Source organism: Macadamia integrifolia, chromosome 4, assembly GCF_013358625.1.
Source record: "Macadamia integrifolia cultivar HAES 741 chromosome 4, SCU_Mint_v3, whole genome shotgun sequence".
Lineage (NCBI taxonomy): Eukaryota > Viridiplantae > Streptophyta > Magnoliopsida > Proteales > Proteaceae > Macadamia > Macadamia integrifolia.
The window spans coordinates 330,459-352,996 of record NC_056560.1 but is presented as its reverse complement, the minus strand read 5'-3'; the positions used below and the strand labels follow the sequence as shown (position 1 = coordinate 352,996).

General features: G+C 36.6%; 2 protein-coding genes and 1 long non-coding RNA gene across 4 annotated transcripts; 2 read left to right on the top strand and 1 right to left on the bottom strand.

The window, feature by feature from the left end:
• Positions 1-1,285: 1,285 nt before the first annotated feature.
• LOC122075528 lies at positions 1,286-2,415 on the bottom strand. Its single transcript, XR_006139291.1, has 2 exons — positions 1,939-2,415; positions 1,286-1,444 (listed from the first exon to the last, which is right to left on the bottom strand). It is a non-coding gene; the product is annotated as an uncharacterized LOC122075528 (long non-coding RNA).
• Positions 2,416-8,588: 6,173 nt separating this feature from the next.
• On the top strand, positions 8,589-10,084 carry LOC122077307. Its single transcript, XM_042643220.1, has 4 exons — positions 8,589-9,011; positions 9,272-9,406; positions 9,491-9,668; positions 9,783-10,084. The coding sequence occupies exons 1-4, from the start codon at positions 8,589-8,591 to the stop codon at positions 10,082-10,084; spliced, it is 1,038 nt and encodes a 345-aa protein (XP_042499154.1).
• A 2,597-nt stretch (positions 10,085-12,681) lies between these two features.
• Positions 12,682-13,585, top strand: LOC122075163 (protein POLLENLESS 3-LIKE 2-like). Of its 2 annotated transcripts, XM_042640085.1 has the most exons (3): positions 12,682-13,073; positions 13,104-13,118; positions 13,267-13,585. In XM_042640085.1, exons 1-3 carry the CDS (start codon positions 12,951-12,953, stop codon positions 13,504-13,506), a joined length of 378 nt encoding a protein of 125 aa, XP_042496019.1. In that variant the 5' UTR covers positions 12,682-12,950; the 3' UTR covers positions 13,507-13,585. The 2 variants fall into 2 exon arrangements, with proteins under 2 accessions (XP_042496019.1, XP_042496018.1); XM_042640084.1 differs by having other exon boundaries at positions 12,682-13,118.
• Positions 13,586-22,538: the final 8,953 nt, after the last annotated feature.

Genomic DNA, 22,538 nt, shown 5'->3' with positions numbered 1-22,538 from the left:
AACATCAATCATAAGTTTACAACATTCAACATGCCATTATAGTCATCTCATGCAAACATAAGTCAAACATGCCGCACGCTATGATGTACACTTATTACAATTCACTTACTTCTATTTGCAAAAGTGTTATCTCCCCTTCGAGTTCTAAGTGTCCAAGAGGTCCTAATCTGAAATTAATAATAACCTATATTAATTACTATTCCGCCCAAGATTTGGGTCCCATAATAGGTTTATAGTAAAGAACTCCATATAAAGGTCTTAATTTGATTTGAGTCCCATATTTAATTCCAAGAAAAATATCCGTAATTTAATTTGGGTCTCAAAAAGAACCCTAGTATTATTAAGAGTGACAAGTCTAACTGGATCATACTTGATTTGGGCCTCATATTGGATCCCAAAAAGAACCTTAACATTATTGTTGAAGGTGACAAGTCTAATTAGATTATTAATGAATAAAATCAGGTTTTATTTGGGTCCCATATTAGGTCCCAAAAGAACCAACAACTATTTAGAATCAGGGATAAGAAACCAACAACTATTTGGAATCATGGATAACAATCCTATTCAAGAAACTAAGAATAAGAGGAAGGATCATTGCCTGAAGTGGGCAGAATAAAGTAGTGAAGTAGGCACAATTTTCCCCTTCCACGATCCCCTTTCTCTTCCTTTCTTTCTCACAATCTTCCTTCTCTTCTCTCTCTTCCTCTTCTTCTATAGCTCACACTCCCCCTCTCCTATTCCCTCTCGATCAGGACTCTCTCCCTCTTTTCCCTTCCATCTCTCCTCTCTCATGATGCTGCTAGTGTAAGGTAAGCTGGCGGATAACACCAATAGGGGCACATGATGGGTATCATTGAGGAAGAATTTGGGGGTCATTTCAAAAAAGGAAGAGAGAGATAGACACAGTGGGTGCTAGCATATCATATACTAGTGGCATACCCAACATTTTCTCATAATTTATTATATTGTAATATATATATATATATATGAATATATTATATAGTATGTTATATATTAGGGATAATTACAGTGGCCTCCCCTATAGTTTACGCTAATGTTATAATCATCCCCTGCATAACAGATCATTACATTGTACCCTTATAGTTGACGGTGTTAAGTAAGTAAAAAGACAGTTTTACCCTTTACACTAAAACACTATAATAACACATTACCAACACCCAACGAAGAACAGACGAACACCCGACTACTTGCACTAGATGTTCTCCCTTGCCCCTTGCCCCCCCTTGCCCCCCCTTGCCCCTTGCCCCTTGCCCTTTTCTTCTTCGTCTCTGTTCCCGGTCGAGCTCAGGCGATGGTCGGCAAGTGACGGAATAACCTCCATTCCTCTTCTCCTGCTCACTTACACTTCTCTGTTTTTGTTGATCAACGAGGAGATTCGGGAACACAGTGCATCGAAGGGATGGTCTCCGTTCAACTCCTCTTCCTGGGCAAAGAAATCAATCCAACATAAATTACCCAAATAAATAAAGGGAAAAAGGATTTCAACACGAGATAAAGGCAGTGAGTAGTGAGCGGTAGGCAGTGACTAGTAAGAAATTGAACTAGTTATATGTTCCCAGGGGTGGGTGGGTGAATGGGTCGAGACAATCAATGGTGCTCCACTTAAGGTACACTATAACGTAGCTTAAGCATCAATTGAAGTAGCTAAGACCCTCCTCATCGATCTTAGTTTCAAATTAACGAAGAAACCACACTTTTCTGAGTCATAACATCGAAGACCTGGTCTGCAGTTTTCATTTGACTATATTTTAATGATTTAAGTGATTAACCAAACAATGAACGCTAAAGATCAAATTGATCTCTAATTGATTCAATGAGAGCAGCATACCAATATCATGAAGATGGGTAGCGAGAGAAATAAAATAATCATGAAGGTAAGCTCACATATACTTCATGACCAACGACGGATAGACTTACGGTTCCAATTGTTCCAACCGCTTCAAAAAATCATCCTAAACCTTGTCAACAGATTCATTGTCAATTCCAAGTTGAGCCCCCTTCTTCTTCTCCGTATCAGGTTTTGAGTTGAGCCCCTGCGTAGCCCTTCTTCTCCTTCTCCCTCTCTGTTCAGCTGCACAAATAAGTATATATCAGCTTTACTGACCGACTCACCGATGCCCATACCATAATGCAAGGCTCTGAAGCCCATTTGGGAAACTGTGCGTCTGAAACCCATCTCTTTTCCGGTGTCAAGTTCATGACATCTATTTTTGTAGGTCGTCAGGATATTTTGGTCGATGGGAGAAGAAGGTGTATGAAATTTAGGCTTGAGGTTTAAGGGTATCATAGTAAGTTCACTGACCTATAAGAGAATTTGGTCTTTGGAAATTTATTTAATAAGCCACGTCACGACAGAATAATTTTTCACTAACGGAGTTGATAAACCGTCAACCATAGGGGTATAGTGTAATCGTCAATTTTGCAGAGGATAATTATAACATTAGGATAAACTACAGAGGATGCCACAATAATTCCCTATATATTACTGGGACTTGCATGTTCTTGTTGTGGCTTGCCATGTGGAACCTTCTTTGGTTTCTGTCGTCTAACCATAAATTGTCAAATTTATTGTCATTTAGCTTGAGTAACCCTAAGCTTCATTTTCATTACCAATATGTTGAGTGGATTGAACACCATAGGTTTTCCTTTGGGAAAAAAAGAAAGAGGAAATTACACTCCCCTCCCCTATATGTTTCAAGTATTATATAATCCTCTCCTGCGAAGTTGCAAATTACAAATTCTTCCTTTCTAAATTATAGATTGTATCAACCGTATTCTGACCGTGATTGAGAAATTGTTAAGTATATTACAAATTTATGTTAAACCCCAAAATACCCCTGGTCCAATGGAGATGATGAATTTGCCTTTAACCCTTATTATCGTCTTCTTTCTTGAGAAACCATGGAAGAATTAGGGTTTATTCTGCCATAGTGGATTGTTAGGGTCTCCTTCCAGCACGATGAAGTTATCAGAATCAAGAAGCCTTGCAGTTAAATTTCGGGATGCCATGGATGAGTTTGTTGACCAGAGACTGGTCTATCTTTGGTCTAAAATCACAGGATTGCCGTCATTTCTAAGAGTAAAAACTCTAGTCGATTCTGCAAGTGGGTTTTCTCTATTGGCAACCCATATGACTATTTATGTGGAAGGTGATGTTTCAAACCAGAGGGCTTTGGACGATTGGACTTCCTCACGCACTTCAAAGTTCTATGTCAATGTATGTGTAGCTACTGCATCTTCTTCTTCTCTGTTTCTCTTTACCAATTTATTTTTAAGCAGTTATGTTCTCTAGGTTGTGAAGGAAATTCATTTTTTTGTTCTCTAATTTCAATCACAGGCATCAGTCTGCGTCAGCCGAGCTATGAGATGGTGGGAGATGACCCCTAAACCCAACATTGTAGAAATTAAATCGGTGCAAGAACTTGTTCATGCACTGTCAAATGCGGGAGATAGGCTTGTTATTGTCAATTTTTACTCCCCTGGTTGTGGAGGTTGCAAAGCCTTACATCCCGAGGTAATTGCTCTAATCCAATCAAAGACTTGTACAAAGAGTACAATAGAGAAGCCATGTAAAGTTCTAATGAAAAAATTGAATTTTTTTGATGAAATTCATGGATTTGGTTCCATTTTCTTCAGCTATGCCAGCTCACTGAATCAAACCCAAATGCTTTGTTTCTCAAAGTCAATTACCAAGAGCTTAAAATGGTGTATCAATGTCTCAAAATCCATGTCCTCCCCTTCTTCCGGTCCTACAGAGGAGCAGAGGGTCGTCTCTGTAGCTTTAGTTGCACCAACTCAACTGTAAGACAAAGATTCTCCTATAAATTTAAGGCGTTTTGTTTCTGAATATTTGGATTGAAGAAACAAGCTAGAAGATGAAGAATTTTATGGGGTTTAAATATTTCAGCAATCTAAGCTTAGCTCTCCCTGTTTTTACCTTCTCAGATCAAGAAATTCAAGGATGCATTGGCAAACCATGGAACTGAACAATGTAGTCTTGGGGCAGTTAAAGGTCTGGATGATTATGAGCTATTGATGTTGGCTTTCAATGGTCAAATTTCGATTGATTTGCCTTTGAGGTCCACTGGTGAGGAAACAGTGGAGGATTTGGTGCTAAAGCAGAAGAGCATTTTAGTTGATAAGAAGGAAGTCGTTAAAGAAGAGGAGGTAAAAAAGTCATTTAACTTCTGCTTCTAACAGTGCCAACACCATAGGGTATGTTTGTAACTACAAACTTTGCGAGGGGTCTGAGTGTAATATCTGAAACATACAGGAGAGGGGAGTATAATTTTCAATTATAAAAAAAAAAACATTAGGCTCCGTTTGATTGCAAAAGGTAATTAAAGGGAAAGAAAGTGAAATTTCATACTTACAATTTTTATTTTTTTTAGAATCATTACTCCATGTGATTCCATGTGATTGTATAAAAAAAGCTACTACATTTTAAACATTTCCATTTTAGGCATGAAATTTTCACTTCCTTTACCCTTTAATATCCTTTGCAACCAAACATAGCCTTAGCTCTTGATGCTTCCCATTAATACAATATTGTCATAACTACATGGCCGCCTAAGGAAAACATTTGCCAACACCATTTGTATGACATCACACCATATATCCTCATCATACTCTCCCAACTAAAGGATTACAAAACATCATGCCATCTTTCCTTGCATACAGGTTTTGGATAGGGCTCCAACTTCAAACTATCTAAAGGTCTGACTCTAAGCGACCTATTGATCCTTTATACTCTTATATGACTTAATTAATCACGCCAAAGGTAGGTGGGGTATACAGGAGTTAACTTCATTTTTAAATCATTTGAAATCTTCAATTTTTAAAACAATATTTAAGAAATATAAACCATTTTATAAACAGTTCGATGCAATAAAATTTTGCATTTAAATGATCAACTAATTTATTTCAAAATTGAAATGTACAACCATCTAAAAAAATGGAGATAAAAATAATGTTCCTAGTGAAAGATGGTAGATAAAAACAATTTAGTGAAAGATGGTACATAAAAACAATCTCTTAAAATCAATACTATTTAAAAAAAAAAAAACTATTTCATCAAAAAATTGCACAAAATTTCCCCCATTCTTTGACAGACCTCATCCTTATGAGGCCTTGTTTCAGTTGAAACCTTTACAAAATATTTCAAAAGTGGGGTGGTAGACCTGGAGTCCACCAACCAAGAGTTAGTAGGTCATATTGACAACTTTGATTTATAAAGAAGATAGTTTTCAATGTTATCTTCTTCACCTTACCTTAAAAAAAAAAAAGGTTATCTTCTTCAAACTTATTCTTAATGGATGACATATATGCATGTAAGTTTCTCTTGGTTTCCCTTCTCCACTCTCCTTCTTTGACCTTAAATGTATAACACTTAATTGCATTCTTTCGTCTTTCCCTTTTTTGCTTAAAAGAAGTGGGCTTTACTTTTCGTAGACAAGACCACTATCTTTAGTTTTTTTTTTTTTTTTTTTCCCGTTGTTACTTTATCTCTATAGCATATTCCATAGGGCTATATTTGGTCGCAAGAGGAATTAAAGGGAAGGGAAGTGAAAATTTTATACTTAAAAAAGAAATATATGTAATCATAACCCCATGTGACTATAACATGAACTTCAAATCATTCCATATATGGTTATAAAATTTCACTTTACTTTGCATTCAAAACCATTTGCTATAATATGTAAAATAAAAATTACATGTAAAATGTATCATTACTAAATATGGTTAAAAAAATTAAGTAGTTTATACAATCTCACTGGATCACATGGGGCAATGATTATAAACATTTCTATTTTAAGTACGAAATTTTTTACTTCCCTTCCCTTTAAATTCCCTTTGCAACTGAACGGAGCCTAGATTAGTCAAGTCAACGTCAAGTTTATTCATATTATTATAATCATGAATAAACGACCCATTAATGGTGGAAGGTAGAGATGACGGAATGACATATGACTTATATCTTCTAAGCAAGAGCAAAAGTTCTTAGTTTCAAAATCCCACAATGGGTTTACTGAACCTTAGAATTACCTATCCCCAAATAGCCAACATCTTGTCAACTAATGACAAGAACAAGAATAGGAAGCCGCTCATCCACGTAGCATCATTGCCTTGTGTTGTCAACTAATACACGACAGAATAATGAGATGCGCGGGCGTGCCAGAGTAGTACAGACTTGAGAGAACAGTCATGGAATATTTTCTGACTTCTAACCAGGGAGAAAGTGAGGTCTTTCCATGCCTTGATTGCTCTAAGGATTTAAAATTGAAAAGTAAGCTCATAGAATAGAAAAAGGAATTTCATCCATTAAAAGTGATCTAGGAAGAACACAATCCATTATATCAATCATGGCAAAACAAATGACTGCCATGAATATAAACTGAGAAAACCATTTGTCTTTGTTGATTTTAAGCACAACAGAAACATGATCTATTGTCTCTGTTGATATCAAATATACCAGAAACATAATCTGTTATTTCTACTGATGTTAAATATTCAGAGATGTGACTATGAAATTAAGTACAAAACTTGAAGGAAGTACATACTTCAGAAGAATATATTAATCTAAAAGAAGGAAAAGAAAGAAAAACGAAATGAAAGATAGACTTGATGTCGGATTTGTTTGATTTGTTAATGGTGTCTTCTATTGGAGCCCCTTTTATAGCATGATTTCCAAAACTTGGATAGTTATAAATGTCCGAATCACTTGAAATTGTATAAGTGTCATTCCCCTTAAACTAATAAGAACTCCACCCTGGACAAAAATCGTTAGCAATTCTAATCTGGTACAATTATGTGAAATGCCTTCAGAGAGTGACACGTGTCAAATGCCAAATGAACGGTCCAGATCTTATGCAACTGATAAAACCAATTTGAACAGAATCAGTGAAGAACCAATTTGAACCAAACCGTATTAGAGCAAATCGGTTCGGTTCATCAATATGAAATAAAAGGTGAAAGTTTTTCCCTCTCTCCTCTTTTGACTCTCCCTCTCTATTACGGTTTGGTTCTACCCTAACCATCTCTGTCGACTCTTCCTCTCTGTCAACTCTTCCTCACTTGACTCCTCTCTCTCTCTCTCTCTCTCTGCTTCTCGCTCGACTTGCTCTCTCCTTGTGTTATGAAGCATACTTTGCAAAGGTATGAATTAAAGCCTTCTCTCTCTCTTTTTATTTTTTTTCTTGCATGTTAATGTTAATGTCTCTACAAAGGGCCTTCTCTCTCTCTCTTTTATTTGCTTGCTATCTCTCTGTTCCTCGCTCGACTCGCTATCTCTGAAATTGAATTTTTTTTCAAGTATTTACAGTGTACTCTGAACCAAGTTGCTCTGTGATTTTGAATGCTGAAATATTAGGTTTTCTATTCAATAAAATTTCAAATTCAATATTTTTATTTGTTTACTGTCTTTCTTTCTCTGTTCCTCGCTCGACTCGCTATCTCTGAAATTGAAATTTTTTTAAAGTATTTACATTGTATTCTGAACCAAGTTGCTCTGTGATTTTGAATGCTGAAATATTAGGGGAAAGGGTTGTTATTAGCCACTTATCAGTGACATATGCTTGAAGACGAGAATGCAGAATTTGGTTTGAATGTTGAAATATTAGGGAAAGGGTTGTTATTAGCCACTTATCAATGACATATGACTGAAGACAAGAATGCAAAATTAGGGTTATTTTCCTTGGCTGATTTGAAAATCATAATTTATATTTGCTCGTTGTCTCCGTCAAAACCTAAGAGATTTGTTGTCTCCATCCTTGTATTTATATTTTGTTGTTGTTGTCTCCGTCCTTGTATTTATATTGTAACCGATCCCATTAAGTTGGAATAAGGTTTTGGTTATTGTTGTTTTGTTGTTGTTGTCCTTGTATTTATATTTGTATGATTAGAGTTTCTTTTTAATAAAATTTCAATTTCATATTTGTATTTGGTTGCTGTTTTATATTTGTATTTGCTTGCACTCTTGCTCATAATATTTTTCTTCTTTATTTGATATATAGTATTTTAGATTTTTTTTTTTAATTCCACTCTTACTCTTGCTTTGTTAAATTCTGTTGAATTACTGTTACCTTATTGTTTTTTATTTGTTTTGTCTTGTATGGAGAATGTTGAATGAATGATATGAGTGACCCTGGGTTTGGGATGTTATTCAATTCAGAACAGGATGCATACGATTATTACAACAGTTATGGACGGGCAATGGGGTTTAGTGTTAGGAGACACTTTGTGAATAAGAGCAAGAAAGACAACACGACTATAACATCTAGGGGATTTGTTTGTTCAAAAGCTGGTTTTCAGTTGAGTGACAAGCGAGACATCAATATTGTTAACCCCCGAGCTGAGAAAAGAACAAATTGCCAGGCACGAATGAACATATATTTGGTTGATGAGGAAAAATACAAGTGCCATGACTTTGTGAGAGAACATAATCATGAGCTTCATACTACATCAACAGTTCATATGATGCGTTCACAGAGGAATATGTTTGACATACATAGGTATGAAATTGATTTGGCAGATGACTCGAGAATCAGGCCTAGATCCATAGTTAAGTGATGGGTAGGCATGCTGATGGGATTGAAAACCTGAGCTGTATGACTCAAGATGTTAGGAACTATCTCCGCACTAAAAGACAACGTGCCCTAACATATAGTGAAGCAGGTAGTTTGATGAAGTACTTTGTTACCCAAACTAGGAACAACCCATCTTTCACATACTCATTTCAGCTGGATAGTGAAAAACAAAGAACTAACATATTTTGGACTGATCCAAAGATGATCATTGACTACACGGAGATGTTGTCAGCTTTGACACTACATTTCGCACCAATAAAGAGTATAGGCCGTTTGGGTTGTTTGCTGGATTCAATCATTACAGAGGGTGCACCATATTCGGGGCCGCACTTTTATATGATGAGACAGTGGAATCTTTTAAATGGTTATTTGAAGTATTTGCTGAAGCACATGGTGGAAAGAAGCGTATAACTATCTTCACGGACCAAGACAAAGCTATGGCTAGAGCATTAAAAGAAATATAGCCTCAGACATGGCACGGATTATGTACTTGGCACTTAATGTAGAATGACATTATGCATTTAGGTCATATGATGAAAGATGGCTCTCATTTTCTTACAAATTTAAAGAAATGCATATACGAATACGATGTGGAAGATGAATTCGAGACTACATGGTAAAATTTGCTGAATGAGTATGATGTTAAGAATACTAAATGGTTGCAGCACATATATGGGCCTAAAAGTCAATGGGCGAAGTGTTATATGAAAAACACATTGACAATAGGCATTCGAAGTACACAGCTTAGTGAGAATCTCAACAATGACTTGAAGGACTATTTGAAGTCAACTTTGAATGTTGTACAATTTTTTAAACACTTTGAGAGAGTTCTTAACCAGAAGCGTAGTAATGAATTAAAAGCTAAATTTGATACATGAAACAAGATTCCACGACGTGCAAATTCAATGTCTATTGTACAGAAACAAGTTGGGGAACTCTACATTCCTGTTATTTTTCAGTTATTTCAAGAGGAATACAATTGGATGACTGTTTGCACCATTATAAGTCGGACTGATGGAAATTCCTACATTTATTTTTGGGTTGGGATTTATGAAGCAGAATGTGAGTATAAAGTATGTTGTAACCCACTTCAAGAAATTGTAGCATGCTCTTGGATAAAATTCGAGACTGATGGTATTCTATGTTGCCATTGTTTGAAAGTTTTGGATGTGTTAGACATAAAGCGTATTCCTGAATACAATATTTTGAAGAGATGGACACAAGGAACAACAAATATGGTGGTCAATGACAGTAGGGGGAAAGAAGTTGAACAAGATGTCAACTTGGACTGTACGCAACGGTATAGGCGTATTTGTCATGAACTTATTCAAATAGCATCAGAAGCTTCAAATACAGTTGAGGGATACGAGTTGGTGAAGGATACTGCGAATGAATTAAGGTTGAAGCTTGGTAATATTAGAAACCCAGTTGATCGCCCTGATATGCCAATATTTCCTCATTTCTCAGATGACGTATAAGATGGATTATGTTTGAAGCATAAAGAGAAAAGTAAAAGAGGTGGTAGAAGGTTAAAGAGTTGGGTTGAAAAACAAGAGAAAAAAAAAGTGGAGGACCCATGGTCAACGATTACAAGAACAACAACCAACTCCTTCACCAACTACTGCACCAACTCCTACACAACTGATGGATAACACATATCCCAGTTACATGTCACTTATATTGAGTAGGTTTAGTTTGTTATGTTGTTTGCTGCATTTTTTATTTTTCTTATTCAATATGGATTACCCTAATATTCAATGTCACTTGCAGTTTCTATTTCCCATATATCATCTCAAGCATCTGTAGCTCATCAATCACTGGATGAAGATTATATTTAGATTCAGCTAATGAGGACTTCTTTTTTTACTATTAAGTTCAGTTAATGTGATGGCTTTTTTTTTTGTGCTATTAAAACACACAGTTTCATTGGATCTTTATTTTTGTGCTTATGTGGCTGTATTCCAGGATTCTAAGTATTTTTATTGATTTTTAGCCTCTAATGTACTAACAATCTTTTCTCGTAGGTAAGGAGTCTTTAGCTCAAAATGGTAGAGCATCTGGGCTAGTGCCCAGGTTATGGTGGTTCGAATCCACCAAGACTTTGAAAAGTGAATGAATGTGTTTTACGTTGACTGAGAAGAATCCTAGGGTCAGATGGTGGATATTGCATTTTGGTTTTCCATTGTATTTCCCTTAGTATAATGTGATGGTTGGGTTTCTAATATTTGAACATCAAATTGTCAGATCTGGCCAGTATGAATGGGTATTCCCGGTAGGTAGACATGGCTATTTAGCTCTTAAGAGGAGGAAAGGTAAACCATATATCTTGCTAGGAAGCTCTTGGGGTAGCAGGATAGCTGAAACGCAGACTAGATACTAAGTTACATTTCCCACTTAATTTTCAGTTATTTTAATATATTCAATCTGGTTATGCATTTGAGTTAATCTTATTTTCCTATTTTTGATTGGATTGGCCTCTGTTTCTGTTCCTTACTGATCTTCTATTTTGATGAAGAATTCCTTTGTAATGATCACTAATCAAGCAGTTGTATATGGCAGTGATAATGGATACATTACATAATTCAAGAGTTTGAACTATAGTATCCTATTTTTGATTGGATTGGCCTCTGTTTCTGTTCCTTATGTCTAATGTTAATCTACCAATTAACATTTTCATTTTCATTTTAGTTGGTCCTGTTCCTATCCTACCTTTTGTGAAACAAAGATCTTATATATGTTTCTTCATCCATTTACAAAATCACTTCTAGTACCAGTTTCTTCTTCTTGCACCAGGTGAATTATCTATCTTTCAATCCATTTAATGAAATGATTCTCGCTATAGCATCTTCAGATGCAACTATTAATCTGTTCGATCTACGGAAGCTAAGATCAGCATTGCATAGTTTTTCCAGTCACCCGTATGTATTTTATCATATTGCGTCTTTTTACATCATCTTCAGCACAAATGATCATCTAATCATGATTTCTCACTGGGTGGGAAAACTTCTTGATGAATGTCAAAGCTTTATAAGAGTTTCCTTCAGTAGCTTGAGGTCATTATCTTTGCACGTTTTCTAGTGATTGATTTCTGTTCAATGTATCCCTGATAATCTGTTTCATCACTAAAGCAATACAGTACTTCCCTTCCAAGAAGCAGCTTCGACCATAAGGCAACAGGCACTTGACATTGTGGAAACTGGAGCCCATCTTTGCCATGGGCTATTAATCTTTGACACCGAGCTGTTAAAAAGAAGGGAAAAAGAGGGGGGAAGATCTCACTTAACGTTACAGAATTTGCTACATTTATTTCCACTTTTCTTTTTCTTTCTTTCTTTTCATGCTTGAGTTATACGGAATAGAAGGTTAATTTCTTAGGATGTGTTTTCCTTTACTTCCCCTTTCATTTCATTGTAATTCCATCGATGTTAAACAAAGGAAAGCTCCTTTTGAAAGCCTCCAATGCGAAAGAGAAACCCAAGGTCTTCATTTTTGGCTCTGTATTCTCTCTCTCTCTCCTCCACAACATTTTGTCTGGAAGAACAAAGCTTCAGAAATCACTGGTTTCTAACCTCATTTCTGTTTCCGATTGGGATTTGGATTTGGTTTTCTTTTCGGTTTTCTATTTCTTCCTTGTTGGCCTAATGGGTTGATTTTGCGTCATCTTTGTATTGAGTATGTTCTATGTTGACTCTGCAGTAGTTGAGGAATTAGAGTAGAAACAAACTACCTCTCCTAAACATGATTCCTACAGTTGGATAGAGAATCTACATAACAGAGACTGTCAATGTTTGGGAAATTGGTAAAATCAGTTTAAGCTATTGGAAGGGCAAGTCATTCAAATACTTTAAAAGTCCTGTTTTTTTCCTTAATTTTTTTTTGGGTAATTTACAGCGCCACCCCCTGAAGAATGCCAATATTAGAGGGACACCCCCTCTCTTTCACCAAATTGGACTCGGACCCCTTGCCGTCAGTCATCGTTACAAAATATATAAAAAATGCTGACATCAGCAATTCAAATTTTTCTTAAATACCATTTTGCCCTTAAAAATAGGGAACTCCCAAAGCCGTCTCCGAGTTTGAGAGAGCGAGAGAGAAGAGGGAAGAGAGGAGTCCCGCTGCCGCCTCTGCTCCATATCCACCACCGACAGATCCGGCTTCATCGATCCAAATACCGGCGATGGAGATCCGGCCACAACTACTGACCGCCATGACCAAAGCCGTCGCCGAGTTTGGGAGAGCGAGAGAGAAGAGGGAAGAGAGGAGTCCCGCCGCCGCCTCTGCTCCATATCCGCCACCGACAGATCCTTCATCGGAGTGAACTGCTTAGAAATCCTAGAAGTTAAGATGATGCAAGATCTAAGGAACGCCCCTCCAGGTTTCAGACCCTGCAAATCCGCTCCTTGTTCCCCAGCGAAGCCTATTGGGATCCCCAGAATTCACTCAGAGTCTTTTCATATGACACATAAGGTCCCAGTTGGAGATACTCCCTACGTGAAGGCCAAAAACGTCCAGGTTAGCAGCAAGCTTTATGGGGTTTGGCATATTTCTTTGTCTCAAGAACCAATAACCCGAAATTTGTTCAAAATTTATATTTTCCTACATTTATTTCTGCTTTAGTTAATGGAAATTAACCCTTTTCTTTCTAATTTGTATGGATTAGTTGATGGACAAGGACCCAGAAATGGCGATTCCTCTATTTTGGGCTGCAATTAATGCTGGAGATAGAGTTGATAGTGCTCTTAAAGACGTGGCAATTGTGATGAAACAACAGAATAGGGCGGAGGAAGCCATTGAAGCTATTAAGTCACTAAGAAGTCGGTGTTCAGACCAAGCACAAGAGTCTCTGGATAATATTCTTCTGGATCTTTACAAGGTTCCTTTGTTTTCTTTTCTTTTCTAATTTCATCTCTTATGTCGCATCGATTCAAATACCGGCGATGGAGATCCGGCGGAGAAGATAATCGAAGGTTGCGTTTTTTCTCCTTTTTTTCCTTCAATCTGTTCGAAATCTGCAGTCTGTGGTGGTCTTGGTTGGAAATCCGGCAAATTATGGCTGAAATCTATGGTTCTCTGTAATTGAAAGCTTCACTATAATGTAAAAATATGAGTTTTTTCAATAGCAAGGGTATAATGGTCATTTTAAGTCGACACTTAACAGTGACTGACGACAAGGGGTCCGAGTCCAATTTGGTGAAAGAGAGGGGGTGTCCCTCTAATATTGGCATTCTTCAGGGGGTGGCGCTGTAAATTACCCTTTTTTTTTTTGTTCAATTCACTATTTCCTTTTCTGGTGTTCAAGTAATGATGCTCTTCTCATCTCTTTTTGGAGTTAAGAGTTCTCAATATGCTGTGTTTTGTGCAGAGGGGAGGAGGTATTCCAAGCAGAGTGGAGCCCTAACCATGAAAATGTATTGGTATCATCTGTTAGTGACAGAAAGATAATGGTTTGGGACCTTAGCAGGTATGTCACCCTAGCAAGTGACTGTTAGAAATGTAACTAAACTTTTATCATCTTTGGGGTCCCGCCGGCTCCATTGAATGGTTCTCTCTTATTAACAGTAATAAGGTAGAACACATACGTTCACTTTCAAAGTCTTGGTGGATTCGAACCACCATAACCTAGGCATTAACCCAGGTGCTCTACCATTTTGAGTTAAAGACTTCTTACCTACAAAAAAAGATTGGTAGTACATTAGAGGATAAAAGGAAATAATCATAATAATAACCCCACATATGATTGGCAATGACGGAACCAACTTCATTAATGAAACAATAGTTCTATTTACAAGGATGTAACATAGAAGACATAGCACGAAAGAATTAACACCCAAATACACAGCAAGATGGTTAAACCATAATAATGGTTGAGCAATGACTGATCCACTACTACTTGGTTCCGCATATTTAGACTATAGGGTGGTTGACGAATAACCGAGATGACCCGTGTGTTCCTATTAAAACTTTCATTTGAATGACTTGTTCCTATGTCTATATTGTCTATGCAGTCCCTCAACACTGGGTGATGAGCACATCTATGTGTGAAATCTAATGTAGTAAAACATGCATTTTACATATTTAGAATGGATCTACCTTGAGTTTTACTCTTTTTTTGTAAGTTTTATATTTTCAAGGCCTTAAGGACTATTAGACACTATATCTCCAATTTTACACGTAAAGAGGTCCTATTTCTTTTCATGGTTGCGAAGAGGACGAAATTCTGAGCAAGATGGACGTGTTCAATTACAAGTACACATTCGTTTGGTCAACCGTACAAGTGACTATTCTTTTCGGACCAGAAAAAGAATAATGGATCAGAACTGAACCGAGATGCAGAACCAGCCCATCTGCAGTTGTCCCAAGGGTATAAGGAATATTTCAAATGCCAATAAGGATCAATGGACCACATCGTTAAGTGATTGAAGTTCATTTTTGGTAACAACAACTACCTAGTGTAGTTGGTGAGTTGTAGTGTGCAAAATCCCTTGCTTATTAGGAGGTCTCAAGTTCGAACCTCTTAGTTGCCATTTTGTTGATGTTTTTTTTTAGAAGATTTTCTCTCCTACTCATCACTTAAAGGAGGTCGGCCAAGATGGTTGTACGCAAGTTTGAAGAAGAGAGAGAAAATAAAGAGAAAAAATAGGAAAGAAGAAAAAAAAAAAAAAAAGAGAAGACAAGGGTATGGATGGAATTTCTCATTAAAATAGAATATTGTCCAAATCCAAGCAAGAAAATCTGCCAAGGGGGTTTTCTGGCCAAAGGGGGTTTCTTGCGCAAGAAGAGAGAAAAATAGAAAAAAGGGGGAAAAAATAGGAAAAAAAAGGCAAGAAAAATCGTGAGAAAAATCGTGGGAGATCTCTCTCCACACGTTTTCTCTCTTCTCTCCCCTCCACTTCACCAACAAGATAAAAAAAAAAAATCTTTTTTTTAGAAGCTAAAATCGTTTGTTTCCCTCCCCCATTATCTATATAATAGAATTAACACAAGGGGAGGAGGGAATTCATTCTTCTTCTAGTGTTTTTTCTTAGTTTCTCTAGTTTTCTCTTTCTCTAGCTCTAGTTCTAGGTTTATGCTTTAAACACTTTTGTAAGTTATTTTTATTTAATTAATGCAAACACTTTTTTTTATTCAATCTTTTATATTTATTGTGTAAACAATTGAAGTTGTAATTTTCAAGTTCTAGTTTTAGGCTTAGTTCTAGGTGACAAGAATAAGCTATGAAACATGTCTTTCAAGTTCAATTTTTTTCTTCAGATTTTTTTTCTCTAGTACTAGAAATTTCAGATTTGGTTTATTGCAGATCTGATTTTTAGTACTAGTAGTATCTCAAATCGATCAAGTTTTTAGTTCAAGGGTTCAAGTTCAAGTAAGTAGGCTCCCTCAGTAGTCTTCTCTCCCCCCTCTCATTCCCTCTTCTGATTACCCTTTCTTTCTTAATTTAGGATTTTAATTTCAGTCGTTACATTATTGCTATCCCTTTCCCCTAAGGTTCATGGCTAGTGTATGCGATGGCTTTGCCCCTTCTAGCCATAGAACCATCATTTTATTATTTTTATTTTGATTGTCTCCCTTTTCCTAAAGCCAAGTAGAGTAACCTTTGTAAGAGTGACTCTCTGGTCAAGTAGGGAAGCTCATATTATGATGAATCCCTCGAGCTAAGTAGAGAATCCTTCTTGTGAGTCTCTCTCTAGCTTTATCCCTTTCTTTTACTGTATTTTTATTTCAGTATTTTTTTTTCTTTCGCTGCTTTTTAATTGCGTGGGGTGTTTATTTTCCGCTATTTATTTATTTATTTTTAATTGCATGGCTTGTGTATTTAAATTCTTAGATGACGAATGGTTAAGACGTTATTTTAGATACATCTGTTTAGGACGGTAATTAGAATTAGATCACAACTATTAATTGGTTCACTTTCGCATTATTAAAAGAAGCAAAAAAATAAAGTGGCTGCTTTCCCCGTGTTCGACCCATAGCTACACTGATCCGTACACTTGCGGTTACATTTTAAAATCTCAAACAAATTTTTGGCGCCGTTGCCGGGGAGACAGTTTCATGTTATTTTTCTCTTTCTTTTGGTAAATCGGAGTGCTTTGTTTTGTTTTTCCTTTTCTTTTATTGAATTCTTGAGAACAACTTGCAATAATAGTTGCATCGGTGGAGGTCGTCATGCCTCACAGTATGATAAAAACAGGTTTTTCCCTGTAGCAGTACCTCAGGAATTGACCTGAGCAACCGCGGATCCCTGCCAGTAAGCTCCCAAAAAGCCAAAAAATATCAAAAAAATCATAAAAAAAAAGTTTTGCTATCCATTCTTTTGTGCTTGTCTTATTCTAGTTGTGGGTAGTTTTCTGTTGCATGAGTGTTAGGTGGGTATGTAATACTAAGAATCGGTTAGAAAGAATGCTTGTGCCTGGAATTGATAAAGGGTAATAAAGTTCAAGTGTGGGGGTCGCTTGTAAGAGGAATTATCTTTGCTCCGAATCAGTATTGCCCTTACCTTTAGCCAATATTGGGATTTGTTTATTTTGAATTTTGAGTGTATATTCATTGCAAACATCCACGAGACAACTCGTCCACTAGGGGTGACCTAGAGGTTTAAAGGTTTATTGCACATGCTAAGTGCAACCGTGATTCCTATGAAAGTGAGTTAAGTTTTTTATTTTTATTATTTTTCTTTTTGTTTTGCTCGAGGACTAGCAAAGTCTAAGTGTGGGAGAATTCTGATAAGCACATTTATGTATGAAATCTAGTGTAGTAAAACATGCATTTTACATATTTAGAATGGAGCTACCTTGGGTTTTACTCTTTTTTTGCAGGTTTTACATTTTCAATGCCTTAAGGACTATCATGCACTATATCTCCAATTTTACACAGAAAGATGTCATATTTCTTTTCATGGTTGCGAAGAGGAAAAAATTCTGAGCAAGATGGACATATTAATTACAAGTACACATTCCTTTGGTCAATTGTACAAGTGATTATTCTTTTTGGGTAAAAAAAAAAATAATGGATCAGAACTGAACCGAGATGCAGAACCAGCCCATCTGCAGTTGTCCCAAGGGTATAAGGAATATTCCAAATACCAACAAGGATCGATGGACCACATCCTTAAGTGATTGAAGTTCATTTTTGATGACAACAACTACCTAGCGTAGTTGGTGAGTTGTGGTGTGCAAAATCCCTTGCTTCTTAAGAGGTTTCAAGTTCGAACCTAAGATTTTCTCTCTCCTATTAATCACTTTGAATAAGAGAGAGAAAATAAAGAGAAAAAATAGGAAAGAAGAAAAAAAAAAAAGACAAGGGCATGGATGAAATTTCTCATTAAAATAGAATATTGTCCAAATCCAAGCAAGAAAATCAGCCAAAGGGCGTTTCTTACGCAAGAAGAGAGAGAAAAATAGAAAAAGTGAGAGAAAATAGGAAAAAAAAGGAAAGAAAAATCGTGGGAGATCTCTCTCCACACGTTTTATCTCTTCTCTGTCCTCCACTTCATCAACAAGATAAAAAAAAAATCTTTTTTTTTTATAAGCTAAAATCGTTAGCTTCCCTCCCCCATTTTCTATATAATAGAATTAACACAAGGGGAGGAGGGAATTCATTATTCTTCTATGGTTTTTTCTTAGTTTCTCTATCTCTTTCTCTATTTTTCTCTTTCTCTAGCTCTAGTTCTAGGTTTATGCTTTAAACACTTTTGTAAGGTTTTTTATTCAATTAATGCAAGCACTTTTTTTTTTTTATTCAGTCTTTTATTTTTATTATGTAAACAATTGAAGTTGGCTTAGTTCTAGGTGAGAAGAACAAGCTATGGAGCTTGTCTTTCAAGTTCAATTTTCTTTTCTGTAGTACTAGAAATTTCAGATTTGGTTCATTCCATATCTGATTTTTAGTACTAGTAGTATATCAAATCGATCAAGTTTTTAGTTAAAGGGTTGAAGTTCAAGTAAGTAGGCTCCCTCAGTAGTCTTCTCTCCCCCCTCTCATTCCCTCTTCTGACTACCATTTTTTTTTTTAATTTATGATTTTAATTTCAGTCGTTATATTATTGGTATCCCTTTCCCCCAAGGTTCATGGTTAGTATATGCGTTGGCTTTGCCCCTTCTAGCCATTAAACCATAATTTTATTATTTTTATTTTGATTGTCCCCCTTTTCCTAACGCCAAGTAGAGTAACCCGTGTAAGAGTGAATCTCTGGTTAAGTAGGAAAGCTTATATTATGATGCATCCCTCGAGCTAAGTAGATAAACCTACTTGTGAGTCTCTCTCTAGCTTTTTCCTCTTTCTTCTACTTTATTTTTATTTCAGTATTTTTTTTTCCTTCATTGCTTTTTAATTGCGTTGGGTGTTTATTTTCAACTATTTATTTATTTAATTTTAATTGCGTGGATTACGTATTTAAATTCTTATATGACGAATGATTAGGACGTTATTTTAGATACATATGGTTAGTACGGTAATTAGAATTAGATCACAACTATTAATTGGTTCACTTTCATATTATTAAAAGAAGCAAAAAAATAAAGTGGCTGCTCTCCCTATGTTCGACCCATAGCTTCACTGATCCGTACGCTTGCAGTTACATTTTAAAATCTCAAACACTGGGTCCAACCAAATGAAAGAGCCCGAATGTTTTTCACCTAACGGACATCTATAAAATTGTTGTCCAGGATTCTTTAACGTTTGAGAAGTCTGGATGACCATCACCCCTTCACCACAGCTACACATCCGCTATTGTGCATCCATTTATTTGTAAAATGCAATACCCCTAAGAGAAGCTTACATAAAAAGGCCTACAACAGTGACAAAAAAAATATGATTGATGTGGATATTTGATGGACAATATACTCTACAGAGTATGTAATGCTTAAATTAACATGATATAAGAGAAGATGCCAAAAGGAAACTATTAAAAAAAAATTCAAGGCAAAAAGCAAACATCAATGTATGGTTTATAGAATATCCTTTTTATGTCATATGTCACTGATAAGTGGCTAAGAACAACCCTTTCCCTTACTATTTTAGCATTCAAAACCACAGAGCAATTTGGTGCAGAGTACAATGTAAATACTTCAAAAAAATTTCAATTTCAGGGATAGTGAGTCGAGCAAGGAACAGAGACAGAGAGACAACAAGCAAATAAAAATAATGAAATTGAAATTTTATTGAACAGAAAACCTAATATTTCAGCATTCAAAACCACAGAACAACTTGGTTCAGAGTACAATGTAATAATTCAAAAAAATTTCAATTTTGGAGATAGTGAGTCAAGCGAGGAACAGAGACAGAGAGAAAAAAAACAAATACAAATATTGAAATTAAAATTTTATTGAACAGAAAACCTAATATTTCAGCATTCAAAACCACATAGCAACTTGTTTTAGAGTACAATGTAAATACTTCAAAAAAATTTCAATTTAAGAGATAGCAAGTCTAGCGGGGAACAGAGAAAGAGAGACAGCAAGCAAATAAAAATATTGAAATCGAAATTTTATTCAACAGAAAACCTAATATTTTAGCATTCAAAACCACAGAGCAACTTGGTTTAGAGTACAATGTAAAAGAAAGAGAGCAGGCTTTGCAGAGACATTAACATTAACATGAAAGAGAGGGCTGTTCATTCTTCGTTGAGTATTTCATAACTTTGCAAAGAGCGCTACGTAACACAAGGAGAGAGTGAGTCGAGCGAGAAACACAGAGAGAGAGAGAGAGAGAGAGAGAGAGAGAGAGATGAAAGAGGAGAGAGAGGGAAAAACTCACCTTTAAACCGTATGAACCAAACCGGTTTGCTATGATACGATTTGATTCAAATTGGCTCTTCACCGATTTAAGGATTTATCAATTGCATAAGATCTGGACCGTTCATTTGGTATTTGACACATTTCACTCTCTAAAGGGGGTATTTCACAGAATTATACCATATTAGAATTGCAGACGATTTTTGTCCCTCCACCCTTGGTTTATTTCGTGCATCAGTCCGCCAGATCTTATTCGGTTAGCCTGATTGATCGAAAATATGATTAGCCTGCTCAATCAGCCTAATTAGTCGATCTAAGAAGAGCACTGAGCAGGTCGAACAGTGAAGTTCAGCGATCAAAGTTCATCGACTTGTAGCGGTGATCGACGAACAGAGGGAAGAAGATGAACTCGACTCTGCTCAACGTTCTTCTCAGATCTTTGCTCCTCATCTTCTTTTCCGTCCCAAATTGGAATTTCAGAATGGGAAGGGGGAAATTATTGCCAGTTTGTGTAAATATTGACACAGAGTAAAAAAAAAAAAAAGTGCGGAGCAGGTTTTACCAAACACCATATGGTTCCAAGAACTCTCTTAAGAATAGTTTCAAAACAAGTTTACCAAACACCCAATGAAGATTTAAAATCATCTTTCAAGAAGAAATACAAATACATGCTTTTCCTTTTCTGAACATAATCATTACCAAACGGGCTCTTAAAACCCATTTCTCAACTTCTTCTCCATTTTCATTGTTGAGAGTAGGGGTGTCAATTCTTAAACCGAACCGATAAAATTGACAAGACTGAACCGATAACAACATGGATCGAACCGAACCGAAGCCTTATTGGGTCGGTTCGGTTTGGAGTATTGCAACCCCAACACCAAACCGAACCGCACCGAAAACCAGATGAACCCCGAAACCAAACCGAAACTGGCTCAAAACCCGGACCGAAACTGAAACCAAACCAGTAAGAAACCGAAACACTTCAAAAATCGTTAAAAAAATCAAAATTTGCATAGTTTTGTAAACATTTGTATGGAAAGTCGAATCCAAACTGGACAAAAAATCAAAACCAACCCGGTTACAAATCAATTTAAGAAACCGAAGACAAACTGAAACCAAACCGCACTGAAATCGAAACCAAATCGAAATCAGAATTTTCTTATTGGTTCGGTTTCGGTTTCGATTTCAACTTTCCCACAACGAAACTGACTCAACCCGGACCAAAACCAAGCCGGACGGACCGATTGACACCCCTAGTTGTGAGGGTTTAAGAATCGTGTTCAACAGAGCGGATGAAAATCCTCCGGCATGGACAGAAGCAGACAGAAGAGTATTGGAATTGAAACAAAGGGATTAGTTGATCATATTGATCGTGATAGCTCGAAGATCCAACCCGTTGTGGAGAATTTTCCTCTGCTCTCATCTAATTCTCCTGGAGAACCAAGAGATATCATCCCTCCTTCACGAGCTATCAAAAACTGATTAGATCCTCCTTTTCCATATTTCAAAAAAAAAAAAACAGTTGGTTTTTTTTTTTTTTTAAAGATTTTCTTCTTTGTACTTTTTGATTATGGACGCAAAGGGTTCTTCTTTTAGGCTACGGCGGGGATGCGCCTATCCCTGTCGACGCAATCGAACCCTTCAACTCTCACAGCCGCTGGCTTAGGTCATGTGTGCACAAGCTCCGTTTCTGGTAGAGGATGATGGTGATGGTAAAAGTCTCGACGACACAGAGACCGGTGCCGGTAACAGCAGCGGCGACAAGGAGGTCAGCTTCTCATCCCCAAAATGAGCGTCCTGGAGTAGCGGGTTGGTGGCCCTGCTCGGCGTGACCCACAAAAAAGGGGGGCGACGATGGCACTTGGGTGGACTGTTCTGCAACTTAACCACCCTGAGAGGAGAATGAAAATGTTAGATTTTTTATTGAATTAGAATTAAAACTGAGTTTTTCTGCGGAAGAAGAACTAATCTCTATCAGGGATTTAAGGGTGATAAGGGTCGGATCTATGAAAGTTGGGAAAAAGAAGAAGAACCAACCATCAGAGAGGCAGCAAAAGCCAATTAGGAAACTTGGGAAAGTGAAGGAGCAGCAGCCATCAGAGTGGCTGCAAAAGCCAAAAATGGAAGCTAAAAATCTCAAGAAAGAAAAAGAAAGAGTCAGGAACAAAATCAGAGCTTTCACAACAGCAACAACCTAAGTATC